Source organism: Patiria miniata, unplaced genomic scaffold, assembly GCF_015706575.1.
Source record: "Patiria miniata isolate m_02_andy unplaced genomic scaffold, ASM1570657v1 HiC_scaffold_7, whole genome shotgun sequence".
In the NCBI taxonomy this organism is placed as follows: domain Eukaryota; kingdom Metazoa; phylum Echinodermata; class Asteroidea; order Valvatida; family Asterinidae; genus Patiria; species Patiria miniata.
In genome coordinates, this window is record NW_024037074.1 from 19,501,610 (window position 1) to 19,524,247 (window position 22,638).

At 38.8% G+C, this 22,638-nt stretch overlaps 2 protein-coding genes across 3 annotated transcripts in view; both read left to right on the forward strand.

Moving 5' to 3' along the window:
- LOC119746305 (cAMP-regulated phosphoprotein 21-like) overlaps positions 1-6,982 on the forward strand; it is a 48,799-nt gene extending 41,817 nt beyond the window's left edge. Inside the window, exons 16-19 of one of the 2 annotated variants that reach the window (XM_038223173.1) lie at positions 123-1,020; positions 1,752-1,865; positions 2,644-2,792; positions 4,118-4,307. In XM_038223173.1, the coding sequence (XP_038079101.1) occupies positions 123-1,020; positions 1,752-1,865; positions 2,644-2,792; positions 4,118-4,156 (1,200 nt within the window). In that variant the 3' untranslated portion in view covers positions 4,157-4,307. Of the gene's footprint in view, positions 1-122; positions 1,021-1,751; positions 1,866-2,643; positions 2,793-4,073 lie in introns of both variants that reach the window. The other variant, XM_038223172.1, reaches the window with a different exon arrangement.
- A 5,416-nt stretch (positions 6,983-12,398) lies between these two features.
- On the forward strand, positions 12,399-21,756 carry LOC119746190 (myosin light chain 3, skeletal muscle isoform-like). Its single transcript, XM_038223001.1, has 6 exons — positions 12,399-12,568; positions 13,171-13,210; positions 17,344-17,484; positions 18,431-18,595; positions 19,845-19,922; positions 20,471-21,756. The coding sequence occupies exons 1-6, from the start codon at positions 12,566-12,568 to the stop codon at positions 20,506-20,508; spliced, it is 465 nt and encodes a 154-aa protein (XP_038078929.1). The 5' UTR covers positions 12,399-12,565; the 3' UTR covers positions 20,509-21,756.
- The last annotated feature ends 882 nt before the right edge of the window (positions 21,757-22,638 follow it).

Below are 22,638 nucleotides of genomic sequence, written 5' to 3' on the forward strand. Positions count from 1 at the left end.
CAGGCCAAAAGGTCCTAGGATGTTTAGGGTTAAGAACCATTTTATCAATCCAGGACTTTTCTACTCTGCATAAGTAGATTTCAGGAATATTTTACAATTTTGTTTTTCTTTGTCGTTTGTAGGTGGTACATCAAGTTCCCCAGTCCCAACAAGTGAGTGTTCCAGGACCAATGATGCGCCCCTCGCCTCCATCTCAACTCCTTCCCCAGCAACACTCCTTACAGGGCCTCCAACAAGTCCAACCTCAGTCCCAACAACTTCCCACCAGCAGCCCGCATCAACTAGGGCTGGTGTCCCCCGGTAGCCAACCACCGGGGGGACCCGTCTTGTACCAAACGCAGGGTGGGCTGGTGAGTCCCCAGCAGCCCATGGCGCCGCCAGTACAGCAAGTATCGTACCCGCAAGGCTACCAGGGTGTGTTACCCCCTCAACAACAGCAGCAACAACAGCAGCCGAGTCAACCGCAGATTATGTACCAACCTCCCATGGATCACCAACAGCAGCAGCAGCAGCAGCAACAGCAGCAGCAGCAGCAGCAGCAACTGCCACCGTTCAGTCAATCTCTGCCGATATTTTACCAGCCGGCCAACATGGCCGGCCACCCTGCCTTACAGGGCGGCCAGCCGGAAATGCAACAGCAACGTCCGACCTCCCCAAGTGCCCCGACTCCAGTAATGATAAACCAACAGCAGCTGATGAATTACCCCCCAGGTATGGCTGGTCAACGCCCGCCATCTCAACCACAACAGCAACAGCCACAACAACAACAACAACAGCAACCTCAGATTGTGACGTCAAATCCGTATGTTCAATCGGTGCCAGGAACGTTAGCAGGCCACCCAATGCCTCCTCAGACTCTGTTGCAATATCACCCCCACTCGCGACGAGCTTACGGCGTGGAGCAACGTGCAATCAAAGGCTGGGAGATGTACGGACCAGAGGGCTCCATGCAGAGCCCCGGAGTGTCGCCGTCACAGAGTCCTGGGCCGACATACATGAGAATGAGCCCGCAAGAAAGAGGTCAGTCCCCAAGCGTTACTTCATAGCGCTGCCAAGCTGAAAAATGATTGCTTAACGAATTAATGTCATTCAGCTGAGAACCAGTTAAAATGCACTATACATTGTATGACATATTGGCTGGTAACCTGCTTTTGCTCAGCAAAAAAAATTCTTAGCTCAGAAAATATTTATGCTAAATACTTCTGTGAAATTCCCCCCTGGGCCAGATTTCATGGCAGTGCTTAACGGTTAGTAGGAAACTTTTGCTTAATATTCTCGAATCTTAAGCATTCTTCATAGATGTGGTAAGGGTGAAACTTCTTTTTGCGAATTCTGTTGCAAACTCTTCCATTGGAGTCGCGTGTTCTTTGCATTGCTTACAGCCAATGGTCCTCTTGAAATAAAGTGAGTTTGTTAAGAAGAAAAACTGTCTACGTAGCAGCCCCATTTGTGACTAAAGCTATTTTGTGCCTTTGGGCTCACAGTACGGTCCATGTGCTCTATCTGGACCATTATATGAATTGAAGGATTTCTGCCATTCCACTAGAGCAGCCTCTGTTCTCAGCAAAACAGTGGAATGGTCAATTTTGGGAGCAAGCCATTCCATTGAGAAGATTCTGACTATTTAAACTTTTGAGTTGTGTCCCTAAGGCCTGCACTGCAGGCCTATGTATTCTCTCTTTACGATTACTCAGAAGCACACCCTCACAAAGGTATCTGATTCATTGACCTTGGTCATTTTTCTATTACAGGAAGTACTAGGTCTGGTCAATTCAACAAAGTTCGTCCTCCAAGAGCGCCGCGGAGACAACGTAAGATCCAGCACTCGGAGGCAGTCGGTCAACCCGAGCCTGTAGAAACACCCGGTAAAAATGGCACGGAATTAAAAACATGGGCATTTATTTTATTTTGCCTCACACACTTTCCAACCTGGCATTGTAGAGTTGTGCAGAACTAGCTTATTCCCAAGCTCTCAATTGAGACCAACTTTTGAAACAACAAGGAGCTATTGCATCCACTCGCCAGTGTGAAACCGAAATGTAGTTGGGTCGAATTTAGCCACTTTAAATACCATTTGTTCGGTGTGAGTCGGGAACGTCAGTCTGATACAGGAATGCGTTGCTAGAATGCATTATCTATAATGTATGTCAGTTTTTGTAGAATCAAATTTGTAAATAGTGTCTATTTTAGAGAATTGCGCCACTTTTCAATTGTGGTTTTTGTGTTGTCATTTGTCACAGAGTGAAAGGCTGTGGTTGCCAATCAAGGCAGGTGGGGGGAAAAAAGACATTTCACCATGAAAAGTGGCGCAAGTCTCTAAATAGCCCTTTCATAAAATTGATCACTGCTCAGTCAACCGTGAATGTAATGACATGACCAGGGTGTCATTTTAAAGAGGAGATTCAACCCTAACAGAGGCTACTCCCTTTGATTCACATGTGCCCTACTGCTGTTCCAATTAGCAATAATATCTCGGTTTCGTTTTTTTGTATCCACCATGTATATTTATTTGTTGCTCGATTTTTTTTTAGCAGTTTTCAGTTCAACAAAGACACTCAAACTTCTTTGACCGAATATTGATTTAACCTCATCCGATTTCCAATATGTCTTTCTTTCACGATCCAATTTCTCGTCCTTTCGTAGTTGTTCCTGAAATTCTAGAAGTCAGCAATCTTTCGGCGGACCTGACCTGTAAGGCGGTGTTGACCCTCCTCGAGGATGCGGGGAAACTCGGCGGGGAGATCCGATGGTGCCCCAACGACGGACAGAGTCCATGTGTGGGATATCACCAGGTAAGGCAACCTATCACATCTTGAGGCCCACAAAAGGCATTTTCCTCTCAGATGATTGCTTCAACTATAGTAGCTTAGGCCAAAAAAAAAAAAGTCTCCGGTTTCTGGTATGCGCGCGCGTCGCCGTAGCCATGCGCGTCGGCAAAATGAAAAAGTTGTTTTTTCAATACAAGATGATGTCTCAAAACCGCCAAATTCACTGGTTTGACTGGAATCCTGCTGCTGCACAATTTTAACGTGTTTTTAGATGGGGTTATGATCGAGATTAACCTTTATGTGGCCTCTCTGGACTCCCATTATATTTGCACTAAGTTTAGTCGGGCACCATTTGCAGTCATCAGCCGACATTTGATGCAAAAAAAACAGGTAAAAAAAAAAAAAAGCCGCGTCGCCGCACCACTTTTTGGGCAAGCTCCATACCAGAAACCGAAGACTTTTTTTTTTGGCCTTATCTTCTGCATGTTAGAAATACAAGCACGTGTTCAATGCAAGTCAAGGTACAATAAGTTGTATAGTGACCAGTATCATTGTACCAATTTCGAATGAACAGTATGATTGAGAAAAACAAACTCTTTCTCTACTTGACATTTGTTGTGTCGCCTAAACGAAGTTTTGGGGGACACTTAACAGTCCTAAATTCTGTATCCATGTATGACAGCGATGCATGCAGCGATCACTAGCCGTGCAAAACCACTTTTCACTCAACACTTTGCCAACCGCAGTACAGGAAGTCGATGCCAATGCGTGATTTGTTGAATGCTGACTTACACAAAGGATTTTGTAATGCTTTTTATGGAAAGGGGACCAAGAGTAACTTGAGCAAAATGGCGACTTAAAAGCCGACTTAGAAATAAAAAATTCAATGGAAATGCATTACGGACAATCAGGACTTGAGCGACTTGAACGGCCGACTTGAGCGATTTGACGAGTTGTACAATGTCAGTTTAGCCAGAGTTTACTGTATCTTCAAATGAGATATGGTTCTGAGAAAAACCGGAGATGCTAGTTCAACATTTTAGTCAGCAAACTCTGTTGGTTATCCGGAGTATGCTTAATCAGGTTATAATGATGGTCGGAGAAAACTGACTGATTGACTCAGTCACTAAGTATAAATAATAATGTCCAAACTGAGAGTTTGTTTTGTGATTTTTTTTTTTTGCATAATAACTGCATGTCTCATGCCCATTACTAATCACACATTAACCCACCGACATTAACTCATTTCATTGTGGCACTTTTTTTTTTTTTTTTTTTTTTTCTCGTGTTTTGTATCGTGTCAAGGTTGATCCCAACGAGCAGGTTTCCAATTACACCGTTCTCATCAGGTTCCCGTCGTCAGAAGCAAGTCAGGGCGCCCTCAGTAGTCTATCTAGTGCCAGTTTCACTCTTCAAGTTCCTGAGCGAGACTACAATCAACGTCTATCACACCAGCTGTCCACATAGTCCAATTGTTCTTTTTGTAAATTAATACAATTGTTAGTATATTTTTTTTTCGGTCGGCTTTTTAGGCATTTTAATTAAACAGCTCTTCTTAAACAATGTCGAAGCATCACAGAAATGAATTGGTCCGATAAGTTTGGCTCAGTAAATTGTGAATGGAGACAAAATAAATTGTATTTGAAAATTGTGTGCGTCTTTCAAAATTGATAGCAGAGAAAGAAAGAAAAAATCAGAAAGAAATAAAATCGTTTTGCATCGAAGAGGAATTATGAGACGAAAATACTTAAAAGTTTTTGACCTTATGTTGTATATGCCGTGTGGGTAGTTTTTTGTAGTCGAGCGTTGTTAGGTAGGAAATCTTTGAATGTTGTAGAAGCACACTTTATATCACATGATGGACGTATATGTAAGAATATATATTTTAATGTTTGAAACGAAAAAGAAATTTAGCCCAGTTTGTGTTTTTGGTTTGAATCGTTGGTCCTCTACCAGGGTGTCAGTTTTTATAAATTCGGAAGTTCTGCTTAGCAGGTTTGTTTGACATAGTAAGTTTACTTGTGAACCAACCAAATGACAGCATCCTTTGCATTGGATTTTGGCCGGTGACCGGTGAGTGTGCTTACTATTTCTTGTCTGCTAAGCGGGATTTCTGATCGGAAAATTGGCACTCCTTTTATAGCCCCCATGTGACTCGTTTTAACTCCTCTCTTTTTTAAACTTTGTGTTTAATTTTACGTTTACGTGTTACGAGATAGGAATGCTGCAACAATCTTAAACCTTCAAAACTTCCAAATTTGAACCCCAGACAGAAGTTCTTTCCTTGCTGAAGGCTGGTAGAAAACTTTATTTTTAAAAAAGATTCTGTGACTAATTTCCCCGATTTTCCCTCAAGTTTGGTAAATCCTCATTTTTCAGTACCTGTGATGGGGCTATGCCTGCCTCGTACATCTGACTCTGGCATAGAAACAGAAATATCCGCTTTCGATAAATTGGCTAAAATTGTGGAACAGCTCTGAAAAAGCTCACAAGTCCTAAGAAACTCTGCAGTAGCAATTCACTTCTTTAGACTTCTCCCACTTTTTCGAAACTGCAATTCCAATAGACTTGAGACGTAATGACGTAATGGCTTCGTTGACATGCGCTTTCCTATGGGAGCGAAGTCAGGACGCCAGATAAAGTGGGGACCGTCTACTACGTAGGAAAGGGCACATGTAAACAAAGCGTGACATCGTTTCGTCTCCGGCCTATTCTTCCCGGGAAACACGATAACTTCACTGGCTAGCATTCTGAAACCTCATATATGCACAAAGCCATGTTGTTATTCAGCTAATATTGCATTTCATATTTCAGCCCATTTCCCAAGTTTGACCTTCATAAAGCCCGTCTTCTAGAGTTTTTTGGGGGTCGGTTGTCATGGTTATTTTAATTTTGAAAGTGCAACTCAGTGTGTGATTTGAACTTTGTGTAGTACAATCACTGCATGTGCAACTTGTATTCAACTATCTCAAGGGTAGATCTCGTAGTAGTGGTCAGACTGAGACATACTTAGCCTTTAGAAGTAACTTTTCCTTGTTTTATGTTATTTATTTTACAGTTTTAGAGTGGAGAGACGTGATAATGTACGTCATTCACAGGTCTTTGGCCCTTGTCATTTCTGAAACACAATCAAAGCTGAAATTGATCCATCCAAAATGTGCAAAATTCTGCATTTGAGAATTTTTTTTGGATTTTTGTCACCCAAATGTTACATTAACCGAGGGAATAATTCTCCACGCTTTCCTTGTTGGCTCCACATCCGGCAATCAGTCACTTCACAGAACAAACATGATGTCAAATAATATTGACAGTAAAATCGGTGCAAGAAATTTGTCATTTCTGTTTTTAAATGTACAGTATTATTTTTTTCTTTCTGGGAAACTGAAAATACTCACTTGAAAATTTCCATTTTTACCCGATACCCTTGACCTATACAGTTTTTCCCAGATGTTGGAAGAATTTGTTACGTGGAAAAAAACTGGGCATGTATTTTTTTTGTTTTACTTCTTGCAGGCAAGGGTCAACAAAAACCTGAAATACTGTCACGGCTTGTTATTTGGTAGCTAATTTCCAGTAGAGAACTAAAACTTTATTTTAAAAAAGAAACTTAACAATTTTGGGTACAGTAGGTTACATGCTTTTTTTCATTCACTGTCATATGTTGTTACTGTTTTTTTAGGTAGTAATTTTCATTTTTGGAAAATTGTCACGATAGAGTTTGTCCGAACTTTCTCATCGTGAAATGTAAATTGTGTACTACGTGTAGTTTATGTTACAACTTGAAGGAAGAAAAAAAGGTACCAAATTGATAATTTGCGATAGGTTGATTTTAATTACCAAAGGATTGTTTCTTGTGAGTATTTCTGTAGCATAAATGAAGTATTTCAGTAGGGTTTCATAACATCAGATGTCATTGTTTTTGGGAAAGTTTTGGAAGGGAGGATCGTGTATGCTTTGTGCAGTGCCGTATGCACACATTATATGCTGCCTATCAAACCGTTTATTTGTGCCAAAAAAAGAGTGTTTTTAATATGCACTGGTATTGAGGAGAATTTTGTCAAAATATCAGGAACCTGTTTCACGGAAGTCATCAAATAGTCTGCTGCAAAGTCACAATTCATCACATCAAGAGCACGGTCACTTTCGGCCGTACTTTGTGCCTGCATACAATCCAATAAAAATGCTTACTTTTACCATTGGTGCATGGTGACGATGATGAGTGATTTTTTATATTTTGTTTCCCGTGACTTTCATGAAACTGGTTCCCCACCATTTTGACCGGTAACCATTTCGCACAAATGCAGTTTATATTGTAATTCCAGTAATCCAGTAGTCGATAGCGATAACGTCACAGTGATATCCCAAAACCTGGTAGGCTGTAATAACTGCACTGTGTAGGTGCACTCACCAGCACTTCGGTAGTATTCACTTTTTGGAGCCATATCAATAGCGCCCTCACGGTATAGCCGTCACGAGTTGAGGAAGTGCAACTTGTTCTTGCGTAGTGCAATTCTATTGCATCTGTTTGGTGTAAAAGCATTGGTGCCTAACCATGAACCGTAGCAGTTGGTCCATGGCCCATAGTATTGGTGCCTATCCATTGCCCATAGTAGTGGTCCATGGCTGATAGCAGTGGCCCATGGCCAGTATCATTAGCCCATACTATGGTCTGTGACCCATAGCAGTGATCCATGGCACATTGTAGCATTCTATGGCCCGCAGAAGTGTCCACAACCAACTGCAGGTGTCCATGGCCCAGAGCAGTGGTCCATGATCGATAGCAGTGTTGCCATACCATGTCCCATGACAGGGAGCCATCAAGGCCTTTTCACACAAGAGCCTCTCAACCCGGGTTGAACTCAACACTGAGCAAACCAAGTGCCCCACAGGGTCAAGTTTTAAATGTTTCAACCCTGCGTTAAACATCATGTTCAACCCCATATCATTTCAGACTTGTTTTGTGCAAACCAAGCTTATTTCGCTCAGTTACTACTGTTTGGAACCCTGGCGAGAGTTTCAACCCGGGTTGAAAAGCTCAACCCTGGTCTGGAGCAGGGTTGAGTTCAACCTGGGGTGAAATCCTAGGGTTGACGCAGGGTTGAACATTTTCAAGTGTGAAACACCCCATGTTTTCAACCCTGCGTCAACCCCGTGTCAACCCTGAGATTTGTCTAGTGTGAAGAGGCCTATAGCAGTGGCCCATGGCCCATAGCAGTGGACCATGGCTCGTAGTATTGGTGCTAATACCCCATACATTTACCGGTAGTATTGGACTATTGGTTCCTATCCATGGTCCATAGCAGTGGTCCAAGGCTCTTAGCAATGATCACTGGCCCTGATCAGTGGCCTATGGTCCATAATCCTCTATACCCCATGACAGTGGTTCATGGCCCATATCAGTGGTGCCTATTACAAATAAATATAAGCTTCTCCCAATGGATGAGGCTGATAGCGCCCTCTATAGGTGTGCGCATGTCATGAGAATATCACTTTGTGCATTGCATACTCCCTTAAAATCAACTCAACCTGATCAAGAATAAAGAATGAATAAGAATATACTGATGCGCAAGCTTAGCTTAAAATCCCATAAAAAAAGTTTATCATGTACTTAATTTTTTACTTTTATCCACTTTGTGAGGGGCTGGGGACAGAAAAATAAAGGGGGGGGGGGGGTTTGATCCTCAATCAAAAATACCTCCGAATTAATTGGTTTGCAACAAATCATTGTGAGGAAGTCAAAAAGAAAACAAATAAAATTGCTATTTTGTTAACGGTAATTTGACAAGGGTTTTTTGTACAAAATGTTTTGCAAAGGAAAAGGAACGGACGGTGTAGGAAACAGTTGTAAAAGGGAAGTTGTTGTTGGGGGGGGGGGGGGGGGAAGGATCCCAAACATGTGGGTTAAAATCATGACGACATAAAGCTTGATTAAAGGGAATATACATCATTTGCTTTTGCTGTAATTTTCATAAATGGATGGAATTGGGGGGTTGGAAATATATAGCAAATATAGTTACACTGACTTTTTTGAGGTTTTGTGTTTGAAAATGCTATAAAAACCAAGAAAAACGATCATTTTCCTGTAGTCTGGTTCCCTGACTCCATATAAGAAGAAACAGAGCCTTTAACATACATTGGGGAATTGTAAGGTCAGGGAACCAGTCTAGCTGGCTCGTACCCGTTCATAGGTTTGTAATCGATTGCAAACAAGTGTGATGGTCAATTGGGGCCAGTATTTGAAAAAAAGCCAGTTGTTTCCAACGCTGATCGGCCGATCAGCGTTGGAAATTGATACAAAAATACCACTTTTCTTGAAAATGACAGTATACCAGGTGCCATGATTTTACAGGATGCTTTACACTGTCATTCACTAACAGTCCAGCAAGGTATTTCAAAATGATTTGGTAGTTTTATTTTTTGATGTTTGCAAATGTTGTATTTTCCCTTTAATTAATAGAAATACTGTAAAATCATCATAATTTGTCAAAGGAAAGAGCTAAATCTTTACTGAAATGACCCGTTCCACCTTTACTGCAATTTTTTTGGGAAGGGGGGGGGGGGGGAGTGGAAGTGGAGAAGTATCATAACAGTCCGCTTTAATTCCAATTCCATGGAGAATTTTGACAATCATGAAAAATGGAAATACATTTCAAATATTTGCTGCACCTTTTTCCCCTTTCTCCTGAAGTTGCAAAAATCCACTAATTAGGAAATTTTGATGCTCTTTCAGCTTTGTTCCCATACTTCATGCCACATAATATTATGATTATATATTTTTTTTACACCTTCCAAACATTCAAACTGTTCTGGAAAAAAAAGAAAAAAAATCGACAAAACCACTGCATTCTTGTTCATTTCACCCAATGTCAAGCCCTGAGGTACACCGTTCACGTACTTGTTTTAGAAACACTTTGAAGGAAAAAATAAAATAAAAATGAAATTGTCAAATTTACTGTTTTCTGTACAAGTAGGTATAAAGTTAGCCCATTGTTCTGTATGAGGTAATGCAGCATGCTGGCCGGTATTGTGTTCCGGATCTCAGCTACGTGTCTGTAACGTGTACATTACAAGTTGTGTGCAATGTGTAAATGGACTGAAAAAAAATAATAAATTATTATGGAAGAAAAAAAAATTGCTTTGTTGTCTCTTTATTATAGATACACAAGGGCAGATCCGGGGGGGGGGGGGGGGGGGGGGGGGCCAACGGGGGCCATGCCCCTCCTCCCCCCCCCCCCCCCGTGACGTTGCAATGGCACGCATTGCGTACACCACCATTTTTTTCCGCAAACAAATATTGGTCAAAGTGGTCAGAAATTGCCTTAGATCGCACCACGGAGCATCTAGAATCCAAAAAAAAAATGGGGACCACTTTTTGGGGACTGAAATTTTTTTGGCCCCCCCCCAACAAAAAATGTGTTCTGGATCCGCCCTTGTAGATACAATTAAATAAACAAAACAAAAAATAGAATGCACCTTTCTTTTGTTGGGGAATATATGAAAAGCATTTTTCCAAACTGCAGTAAATACCATTTTGATACCTATTGAAAAATTTGAATAATTCTGTCAAATTTTGGGTGGGAATGAACCAAAAACTGAACCAAAAAACCAATGCAAGTGTTATGTCGTGTGCTTCGATACTGTAATTTCATTGGTCGAGAATGGCCATGTGACCAGTCTGTATTTTGCGTGCGTGTAGAACGTGCATGCGCTTTCGCGCGACTGAAAACTGCAACTGCTCAGTGTCGTGTCCGGCAGGAAAGCCTAGAGTTATCAAGGGTTGTACCGCCATGAGTTAAAGGGAATATACATCATTTGCTTTTGCTGTAATTTTCAGAAATGGATGGAATGGGGGGGGGGGGTTGGAAATATATAGCAAATATAGTAACACTGACTTTTTTTCAGGTTTTGGGTTCGAAAATGCTATAAAAACCAAGAAAAACAATCATTTTCCTGTAGTCTGGTTCCCTGACTCCATATAAGAAGAAACAGAGCAGTTTACATACATTGGGGAATTGTAAGGTCAGGGAACCAGTCTAGCTGGCTTGTACCCGTTCATAGGTGTGTAATCGATTGCAAACAAGTGCGATGGTCAATTGGGGCCAGTATTTGAAATTGATACAAAAACACCACTTTTCTTGAAAATGACGGTATACCAGGTGCCATGATTTTATAGGATGCTTTACACTGTCATTCACTAACAGTCTAGCAAGGTATTTCAAAATGATTTGGTAGTTTTATTTTTTGATGTTTGCGAATGTTGTATTTTCCCTTTAATGTATTTCCTACAAAGTAAGTTACAACCATTTATAGTTGTGACTTATTAGCACCATATAACAAAACAATTGTTGACTGCTGTGATGTGGGATATGTCGTATCTAACCCCCTTGGGACGCATAGTTCCAGTGCTGCCAACTCTCACGCATTGAACGTGAGACTCACGCATTTCAGGTTGTTCTCATGCTCTCACACGCACACAGGATTTCTCATGCTCAAAAAATAAATAAATGAAACTCACAAATGATGTTCAAATGATGATCTTTTGACCCAAAAAATTGGTTTAAGTGGTCAGAAATGCCTCAGATCGCACCACAGAGCGGCTCGAATCCAAAAATGTTTGGGGCCCTTAAGCAGGTCCTTTAACCCATGCCGTTGGGTATTCGTGCTTTGCGCTCGCATTTATAGCATGATTACTTCTGATCTAGCTCCATCACCAAATTCTCACTCTCAGCTCTTACTCTAAATTGGCTGCCCTAAAGTTCACCTCGGTGCTATGCTCACCTCAGGTGTTAAAAATGGCATATCCCACATCGCAGCAGTCAACGATTAAATGTCGAACACTTTTGGGAGGAAGGGAGCTAGATTGAGTTTTGGTTAAACTGAATATAAGTCCCCAACCCACCAGTCTGCCAAAACTGCACCATTCCTGGTCATCTAATAATTGAAATGTTTTCAAATTTTGACATCGATCCTACGCGGTCAGACTTTCGATAACTTGAAAAGACAAATAGCATGTAACCAGAGTAGGTGTCAATGGTTGCCAGATCATGAAACATTTGTGTGAGTAATGTTTAACATGTAACCCATACTAATTCTTGTGTACAGAATTGATTATTGAGATTGCCACTTAAAAACTTAATCCTTAAAGCAAACATGATTAATTCTTACGAGCTAAAGTCAGATACGATTTTGAAGACCTTGATTTTTTTTTATAATATAATTTCTGTTATGTATTTGGGTAATTGCACTATTGAGAAATGTTTTCTGATGTGTTTCGATATCTCAGATCTATATAAATGAGTGACTTAATTTCTGAAACTATGTAGAAAATGTCATGTTGACATCACTTCTGGTGAAAAAAAAGTTGACTTGAAGTTCATTTTACTTTAATGCTTTTACTTTTGTATCAGTTACGGCTGTCGAATGTAATTTCTTATTTGCAAGAACACACGACTATCCTGTGCATAGAGCAATAAAGTAGTATCATATTCCATTGGTTATAAAAATCCCAAGTTGACATGTGAACCCTTGCTTCTTCCAATCATACCCCCATAAATGGAATGGAACAGTCCATCTCCAAGGAAGGAAAAAAAGATAGAGAGACCATACCAGGCATTCCGCGCATACCAGGCATCCCAGAATGCATCTGGCGCTCTAGCCTGTCAGATTGCCAAGTTGTCGGTGCCTTGTTGAGTTGGTCTTTTCTAAAAATTGCTTTCGCCGGTGAGAACACTACCAGGGCTTAGCGTATTTAGCCGAAGGACCCTCACGTCTTCAAACGTTAAAAGAATATCACCACAATGGTAAGCATAGTTCCTTTCCGGAGTTTCGGAAAACTTTTTTCTTGTCTTGGTAGATTAAACTAAAGACATTTCAGGATTTAATTTTCATTTTTCTGTGCTTAAAGACTATTTTCTTCTTTCAAAAGTTGTATTCTGAACTTACATATGTAATTTACCTATTTGTTCATGAGTTATGAATTTGGTTGTACACTTATTTTGGAACCTACAATTCGCTATATATGTTAATTATTTTGTCCGAATATAATGATTGTTTCATGGATGTTATTTAAGTCAGATTTGACCATCCAGCAAAGCCAAGCATTTTGAGTATCTGTTGGAGATTTTGTTCTTGGTAAAGTTTGTGATCTAATTAGTTCATAAACTGCGAAGTGCGATGTGTGCAACTTCAAATGATAACATTTGAGTTCACGAAGTAATTTATGGAAGAACGAAGTCATCACCTAAAAGATATCCACATTCATTCAATACAACTAATTCTTTATCTTATTTTCTTAAGTTCAATTTGGTCCTAGCCAATTTATTGTCCAAGTTGTTACAGTTTGCATTGCGAAAAAGAAAATGTTTGGAATTGAAATTGAAATTGAAATTTTTTTTCTTTAAAGGCGCGGGAACCTGGCAATTTCTCAGATGACCAGATTGAAGGTATGTTATGATAAATTACTAAGATCTTACTTAGAAAACTCTTTAACAGAATTGGTTGTTATTCATCAAACAACGCAAAAAGCAAGTTATTTGGGGGGCAAAGTTATGGACAACTTTGATTGGTGCTTTTCAGCTGGCCATATTCCAAGCTGTATTTCTGAGGGTTTTAAAAGCTTCATTCTTTGGTGTGTTTTTGGTGACAATGGAATTTAAGTATGTGTGAAAAAGGTCTTGATTTCAATAAATAGTGCATTAGCCAAAGTTGCAGTTGAGTGACAAATTTGACGTCAACTGTCGACAAGTTTCATGTCCATGGAAAAAATCCATCCTTTCAGTTCCTTTTGATGCCAGGCCAACTCACAAACTTAATGATTGAGCTGGTACTGTAGTGCTGTAAATGCCTCACTTTTTTTTTACAATGATCCTGTGGATACATAATTTATGTCAAATTGACCACTTCAATAATTTTAACAATTAGTGGTGTGGAGTACCCTTCATAGTTTTGTTTGAATAAAACTTGACTTCAGAATAAATCTTATTTTGCTTTTTTGCTAGTTATCAGAAAAATCAATTAACTCAGAAGGGATTGACTTCTCTGCTCCCTTTTGGTTCGCCCGGAAAGAAAGGTCTCAAAATTGACTTTAAACTAAGTAAATATGGGTTGTTCAGATATACCCATAGACTTTTTGAAACAAGTTTTGTAATAAATACAGTATGCAGTTCTTGTAAATTTATATCAATGAACGGCAAAACACAATATTGAATTTACATATCACTGATTACGAATTCCACCATATTGATTGTTTTGTAATGTAACAATAGCTCTTGTAGCGACCTTAGGAAAAAACTGGATCAATTTACCATCTCAAGTTGACTTCATCTGAATAATGCTTTTATACCCGCATTGTATTTGTGCAGTGTGTAAGCCAACATCTGAATTATGTGGCTACGACTTGCAGTCATACACATGCCTATGGGAAGCGGGCTCAGCCACTTCCATTGGTGCATGTGTAGTTGCTAGTTGCTAGCTGTAGCCTTTCTTTGTAATTTAACTGTAGGGAATCTTGAGCCATTGTAAAACTGGAATTACATTAACCTGGACCTCAACCCTTCTGTAATTGTCTACGGTTTTATGTGACGTCCCCCCCCCCCCCAAAAAAAAATGCTGCAAGAGAGGAATAAGTTCCTGAACCAACTTCCTAAAAAGGCTTCCCTATCGGTTTCAATTGACACTATTTCCTGCACCTGAAAACTGTTTGGAAACTTTTTGAGTTTGATCACTTTTTTTTTTTACGAATAAATGATGTAAAGTGATGCGTAAGGGTTTATTTCTATGATGTTATACAGTTTGTGTGTGACTAAAATCAGGACTTGTTTAATAGTGGACACTAAGGAGTTGCAGGAGCATTTTTCATAGGAAAAGTACTTACTGAAGATGAATTAGTTTGGTAAAAATCTTACTCAAAGAAACCTTTATTCTGACAGGAAACAAACACTTAAGGAATATGATGTCATTTGTTGGTCTGGGGTTAAGCAGAATCTCAAATAATTGGATATTGCAGCAGAATTCTGGTTCGGTTGTGTATCAAACCTGAACACAGAAACAATATTTGTGGAAGGGATTAACGCCTTGTGGTGTTGGACATATCATTTAATCTTGTCATCGAAGAGAACAAATGTTTGCCAAGTTCTTGCCTTGTGAATTGATCAATATTGGTATACATTGCATGTTCATTAATTTAGTGATGACACACTCAACCTATAGATGCTTAATATATGCCAAACAAATGGGACAGCATATTTATTGGTTCATTAGGTCAACATTGCCTCAAATGAAACAATAGAAATATTGAGAGTTTTTCATGAGGAGATTTGAAAAAAAGGGAAAAAAGGATGATGATCTCAACTTCAATTTTAAAATTGTTTATTAAAATATAAAAACCAAGTAAAACATAACACAAGTTATTTTTGTTTGTAAGCAATTTGCTTTGTGATATTAAGAGGAATATCACAAATGTTAATTTACCTGTCAATGTTTTTTTTCCTCTTCAGATGTAAACAATTGAAGCTTCTACTTGTTTTAGTGGTTTTTTTTACATAAATGATGAAAAAAGACTGACTTTATTAAACTTACATGCTGAGTGTATAAAGAAGTTCGGAATAAGAAGTGATAATCAAGTCAAACCATCAAAATACAAATGGTCAAATAAAAATAAACACCAAAACAGGCCCATACCAGTCAGTGGCAATTTACATCGTAGTACATTTTTTTTCTTGGAAATGTGCTTTTGCTGAGCAAAGATTTTTCCGTTTTAAGCAATTGCTTCACGGCTTCATGAATTGAAGCATGTTCTCAATTATCGATTTATTGATAAATGCAAACCGATCATTTCTCCTTGCAATGTGTTTTTGATATAAAAAAACCTTGCAAAATTAAGATCAGTTGCAACTGATGACATTTTTTGTGTACTTAATATCCATAGTCATCAGGGTGTCAATCTGGGTGATATATCACATTCAAGATGAATGTTTTCTTCTGATGCCAAAAAAATGAAAATTTCTTCCCCCATGTTTCATGGTGTCCTATCCTCACCCAATTTTATGCAAGGGGCAGAGTCCCTTGAAAGTAGGAGAGCCCCTTTAAAATTCCCCTGCTTCCTTTATGTCTGGTATGTGGGCTCCATGTATGGTGAGCACCAATGGTATGGGCTGACATACACACGCACACAGCTGGTTGGCTAACACCTTATATGTACATGGCCCTACTCTCCATGCAAGACGGGGAGATTGCGCTGCTGGTTACAGTGCATCCAGTGAGGGATGGTGGGGGTGGGGGATGTAAATGCTTCCGCATTGGCTTCTTGGAGATGGGGAAGATTAGGGTTGTCCAAATAAATTCTGTGGCTCGTACTAGGTATCTTATTAGGATAATAAATTTGGGAAATTACTCATTGAAAGTGTATACAGTAGACCACCGCTAGTCAGCTACAACATTTGTTTGGTAACCGGCTTTCTTGGCTCAATTTGCAAACAAATTTTTTTTGATGTGCTAATAAAGTCCAATTATTTGAGTTACTGAATTGAAGCAATTAAAGTACAAACTTTTTTTCCTCTCAATATTTTATATTCTCAATTGCAGTTTTAATTTTTATTCTAAATTTTGAATACACAAATTCCACTTTGAGGGTATTCAGTCAGGGTTATTATTTCTCTCAAAATGATTTTATTTTGGGAAAAATCAACATTTTAAAATTAACTTTCTTGTACTGCTGTAATAAAGTATCTTGTAACAGTGCCAGTTGATGTGGCAAACTTAAATTGACTTACGAGGCACACATTTGGATATTTATCCATCTTTCTTTTTATGTTATAATACAAGTTTTGATCGATTTAGGAACAATTGAAACCCATTTAATATAAGAGTATTATAATGTCAACGATAGTTTTTCCTCAGACAGTTGATATTATACAAATAATGAGTGGCTCAGCGTGGAATGGGAGGAATATTATCGCAAGGTAAAATCTGGACTTTCCCATTTCATGAGGTGAAGCTGAGTGAACTGGAAAAGTCAAGATTTTACCGAGCCATAATATTACTCCCATTTCACAATTTAAAGTCACTTAATATTTGTTTTATATAACTGACATATAGATCCTTGTCATTTGATATATTTGAACTTTAATTTTAATACAAAACTGGAGGAAAATGTATTTCTCTCTTCCGAACCACTCCTTCACGAAAATGTTTGAACCCAACGCTGTAGCGCTGGCTCTTTGGAACAATACGCGCTACACGCAATGCTGAACGCGCACCGCCAGCATGCATTTGCACACAAATACCGCGTCATGATCCTAACTGTTCAATAGTATTTCCCATTCCCCATGGGCGGATAGTACTTTTTGAGCCGCGGCGTGAATGGGAGCAATAACGAATGTCACGTGATGTGAGTTCCACCAATCAAATGACAAGGATCTGTATGTCGGTTATATAAAAGCGACTGCTGATGTTATGAATAACGTTCGACCTTCGCTTCAACCATGCAGAGACTATTAAAAAAATGTTTGTGTTTTTCGTATGAAATGAAAGACATTCTTTTATTTTCCCCTGACACTTCCCGATTTGTTTTCCCCAGAATACAAGGAGATCTTCACTCTGTTTGACAAAGTCGGAGACCACAAAATCCCCAGCACCGACGTCGGAAATGTCTGCCGGTGCATTGGCTTCAATCCAACACTTGCAGAGATCAAGAAGTTGATAGGCAAAGCTGATGAATGTAAGATTTGTCGGGGGGGGGGGTCCGGTCAGGGATCGCTTGAGGGGGATGTAAAGGGATTTCATACCCACCAATGTTTAATTTCGTCAGGAAAACTGCTTATCTGTTTACCAGAATCGTGTATCTATTGGGATATTGCACTAAGAATAGCGCCACCTATTGTCCAGTAGTGTCCAGTCCTATTCACTTTGAACAGCGCCCCCTAAAGTCTGATGATCTCCAGTACTGCTGGGCAAATAACTTGATTACTCATGTACTGGCAAGTAGTTTATGCTACTCATTCTTCTCGTGGTTTTTCATCTACTCGAGTACTCGTCCTGGCATGAGTAGAAGCACTAACCATTAGTACTTGGACTACATATAAACTGTTTTAGATTGTGTTTATTCATTAAAGCATCAATAAAACCATAGCATACTGGGGCAGTTTTGGGCACCACAGAGAGTAACAGGCAGGGTAGTTTTGGGCACAACAGTGACTAAAGGGTTAACCCATTGTGTCCCTGAATTGCCCCAAAACTGCCCTGCGTGTTCACCCCTGTACCACCCAAAATCACCTCAGCACAGCCAAGGGCAGATCCAGGGGGGCCATGGTGTCCCTCCCCCCAAAAAACGAACAATTTTTTTTTATACGTGTAAGTACATCACAATAAAAGCAGGCACTGCGTACACCACCATATTTTCCTCCAAAAAATTTTTGGTCAAAGTGGTCATAAATTGCCTCAGATCGCACCACAGAGCATCTAGAATCCAAAAATGTTTGGATTTTTTGGACCCACTTTTTGGTGGACCAACTTCTTTTTTTGGCCCCCCCCCCCCAAAAAAATTGTGTTCTGGATCCGCCCTTGAGCACTGCACGGACTTGTTTGTGTGGATCCATCCATATCACTATGTAGCATATGTGCAAAATCGGTTACAATGTACTTTTTTTTCTGGTTCTTATATACAGATGACCGCTTCACATTTGAGGAGTTTCTGCCCATGTTGATAGCCGTTGCGAAAAGTAAAGACCAGGGAGTGTTTGAGGATTATCTGGAGGGTCTCAAGGTGTTTGACAAGGAGGCTAACGGACTGATCTCGGCTGCAGAGATGCGCCACGTTCTCACAGCACTCGGTAAGAACAATGCAACATTTCAAGCCCAAAAAGTCTGCTTTGGAACCATTTCCTGATTCTTTTTCATAAATAATAGTTGATATAAAAACCTGACGTGACTTCAGACCAGTGCCTAGGGGCCTTTTTTTTTAGGGGGCTGCTATAAAAGCATGAAATATTGTGTAGCAAAGTGTATAGACTTTATAGCAAAAATCGGCTGTCAATCAGTTAAAGTTCCAGTAAACAAATTTTACACTGGAGCATATGTTTGTAGCAAATATCAATTTCTCCGAAATGTATACAAAATATGTCTTTTTGGTGAATTTTTTTTTGCACAATACACTTTTTTTTTAACATTTAAAAATGTTTCATGCTTTTCCCGACAACTGAGGGCGCTGTTGCTGTGATGTCCTTTAGGAACACACTCTTCAGATTAGATTTGTTTCTCTTCAAATTGCAAACCCCACATTCAGTTTATTGAAAATATATGTGCATAAGGTTTCTCATTGTCTAACTGAAACAACAATGAACCACTGAAAGTGGAAAAATAACCACAGCAAACCCATAAATTCTGGTGACTTTTTATACTGAAGCAGATGTGAAACTGAACTCTTTGCCTTGAATTACATCACGGATTTGCTCATTAATATGGAAATTTGCATTAGCATAAAACCAAAAATGCACCAAAATGCCCTTGAAATGGCAATATGAAGATTAAAAATAAAGTTAAATTGAACATGAAGGTACATTTCGAGGATTGCATTTAAAAAAAATCCATTACAAGTGATCTGTCGGGTTTCTGTAACCATTATTTGAAAGAATAAGATATAAGAATGAATTTTTTTTCAAGTGAAGAAAACTATGAGTTAGTACTTCACTGGATCAGAAAACCTACAACTTCCAGATTACCACACTAGAACTCTGCCACTTTCTAGCTCTATATGTTGACAATTGGGTCATTCTATAAATTTGGGGTCCATTTTTTTCCCCGTCCCTGTTACATCTGACATCTATGATTGTATAATTCTGATGCACTCCTTAATGCAGTCATCATCCAAGAGTGATTATGAATAGCAAACTACCTACCCAACAAATAAACAATCATTTGAAGTCACTTTTAATGATGCTTGAATGGCAAATTACAAAGTACCAAGGTAAAATAAACAGGGACGGGAAAAATGTCACACTTTGGACCCCAAATTTATAGAATGACCCAATTTCCACCAATATTTAATGATGTTTTGACGATCTTTTTTTTATTTATTTGAAGGTGAGAAGCTGACTGATGATGAAATGGACATCTTGATGGCTGGCCATGAGAATGAGAAGGGAATGATTAACTATGAAGGTCAGTAGGTTTATTATTTGGGGAAAAAATAAACCTGTTGACGGTGCACTTGGTACTTGAATGTGCCAGGTTCGATTCCAGCCTGTGGCATTTGCCCAGAGCTTTGTCAGTTACCAACCCCCCCCCCCCAAAAAAAAACCCACCCAACTGTGATTTTTTTGAAATCTAGAAAAGTGCTTAAACTGTTGCCTTTCTCCTTTATAGGCTTTTGGAGTTTTGGATGAGACCTTTTGACTTATTTTTCTTGGGGGGGGGGGGGGGGTGAAGTTTCGGATTTTTGAAATTGGGACAATTTCCGGGACAACTCTTCTTTGATGCAAGTACACAAATGATATTTGTAAACTGTATTTGAATGAGTGCAAGTCAACATTAATATCAATTGAGTATGAGAACTGTCATGAATGCCAGATAAGTTATTTAAAATTCTAAATACATGTACAGGTAGCTTAATTTGAGGCTCCATCTGCCATATGTTGGGCAAAAATTCCTTATGTGCTTAAACATTATATTTAATCATATTTTGCACATTTCTCTTTGTCGTTATACAGAATGGATTAAGAGCATTATGGTAACCCTGGAGGGCTAGTAACAAGTCTACTCTCCACTCCCCTACCTGTCTGTTGGATTTTTAATGAGTGTCTCGAAAGATGTCTTCCAAAACCAAACAAGTCAAGTAACTGCTGATTGAAATTAATTTGGTCTTGGTTTAATCTTGTAAATAAAACTCATATTGAAAAAAAAAAAACACTTGAAAGCAGTTTCGGCAGCAGAAAGCGGAATCTTGTTCAATTATTTAATGCAGTGTTACTCAAGCCACGCCCACACGACCTCTGCTTAATTTGCATACAGGTCGTATGCAAATGTTTTGCTTGTCAATAGAAAACAATTGGACTGAATGGTTAAAATTCCATATTGATCAAGGAAGTCTTACCAAAAACTGCAATGCATTTAGACATTTAGCGCCAAAGGTTTTTGTACTTGAAACTTATATATGTGGGCTCGAATTCAGTCCAAAACTGTCCCATGGACGTGTACGATATGGCAGTGCTGAAAATTCAACACAGAATTTCAACGGTGTTGATTCACATACCGAGTTTGAAGCATGAAACTTTGGAGTTTAATACCCATCGGCAATAAGCAAATTAGAATTTAAATACACCACTGCTGATCATTTTATTGCCCGGTACAGATTACAGAAAGTTAATATGACATGTGCATTAATACACCTCTAATTTGCAAGATTAAATATGGATATGTAGTTACCGACATTCAAATCTTATCTTTGAAGAAGAAAAACAGAACTATATGGCACAGAATGGGTCAAAACTGTATCATAAGTTATGAAAATTCCAACAACATTTTCTCCATTAAAGACTAAACAGTTGATTAGTAGCGATTGGGTCACCTTGTGTATAGCAGATGTTTAATTTTCACCTATTACACTCCTTTTCATGTGAATATAGAACTATGTTTTAAAAAAAAATTCTGGTTAGATAATTATTTGAAATAGTTTAAAGGCTAGATTGTGCAATGGTAGCTACTGTAGTAAATTATATTTATTTATCTTTCGCTATCTCAAACTTGGGTAGCCTGTGTGTTCCATACTGTTGTCTTTTATTTATAAAATAAATGAGTGATAAAATTTAATATGTGACTTACCTAGGTCTTCAACTATGAACACAGATATCAGTGTTTTATTGCCATCTGTAATTCATTCTCAAAACTAGCTAATGTGCTTTTCTGTACAGCAACTTACTATGCAGAAGTGCTCAAAATGGAATACTCAAAAATTGTCTCATTTCATTAAAATAAAAATCAATCTGTTATTTTGACATCTCTTGCGAGAAAGTCTGTTTATTCATTTGTGCTGATGTTCTCTGCTGCTGGGTACTTCATTTACATAATATGCAAATATTTGACCTGCATAATTTATGCAGATATTTAGTTACCTAATTCATGCACGTGCGATATTTTTCAGATAAAAATTCTCAAACTAAAAATAATGCCTACTGTTGACTGCAAATGGCTTAATTGTACATCTCGAATAAACAACATCTTCAAAAAAAATCTATTTTCCATGAAAATATAATAAATTACTTATAGCCTCAGTTTTTCTCCAATCTTTGACAAACTCCTAGCCAAGATATTTCTGACATTGCTGATCACAGACCACAACACCGGTAAGTTTCTATTTGCTCTTTTCATCTACAAAGCCAGCACTTCAGTTTAAAGAATTATTAAATTTTAAACAATTGTTTATATTTACTTGCAGGACAAAAATATACAGTATGTTACATGTATGTATAGAAGGTGAATATTTAAATCTTTCCGTGTTCTCAATGGAATACTCTGTCATTTCATTGTTTTCAGCTGTGAATTATGAAGTTGTTTCTCTGGATACTCTGACAACTTGTCTGATTTCTTGAGCCTACAGGTATGGACCAATTTATAAACATTTTCAGACATAAAAGGTTATTAAAAAAATTATTTTGAGATCAAATCCCAATTGCATGGATGCTTAGCAGAAATACAACTTATAATTTCACTTAATGGGCTCCGTGCACAAGTACCCCTTCAACGGCCAGAAAAGGAGAGTTGGGGAGACCTAGACTGGTTTCCGGTCCATCCACTGCATATTTTGAATGATCCAATGTTATTGGGGGGGGGGGGATTAGTCTGGGAGACCAAGTAAACGTATTCGCGTGCCGACAACGCC

Bases quoted from the DNA above. Each gene is read 5' to 3' on its own strand.
- LOC119746190 (XM_038223001.1), top strand. The intron at 13,211-17,343 runs GTATGTTATGAT...TGTTTTCCCCAG, and splicing joins CTCAGATGACCAGATTGAAG to AATACAAGGAGATCTTCACT. The intron at 19,923-20,470 runs GTCAGTAGGTTT...GTCGTTATACAG, and splicing joins GGGAATGATTAACTATGAAG to AATGGATTAAGAGCATTATG.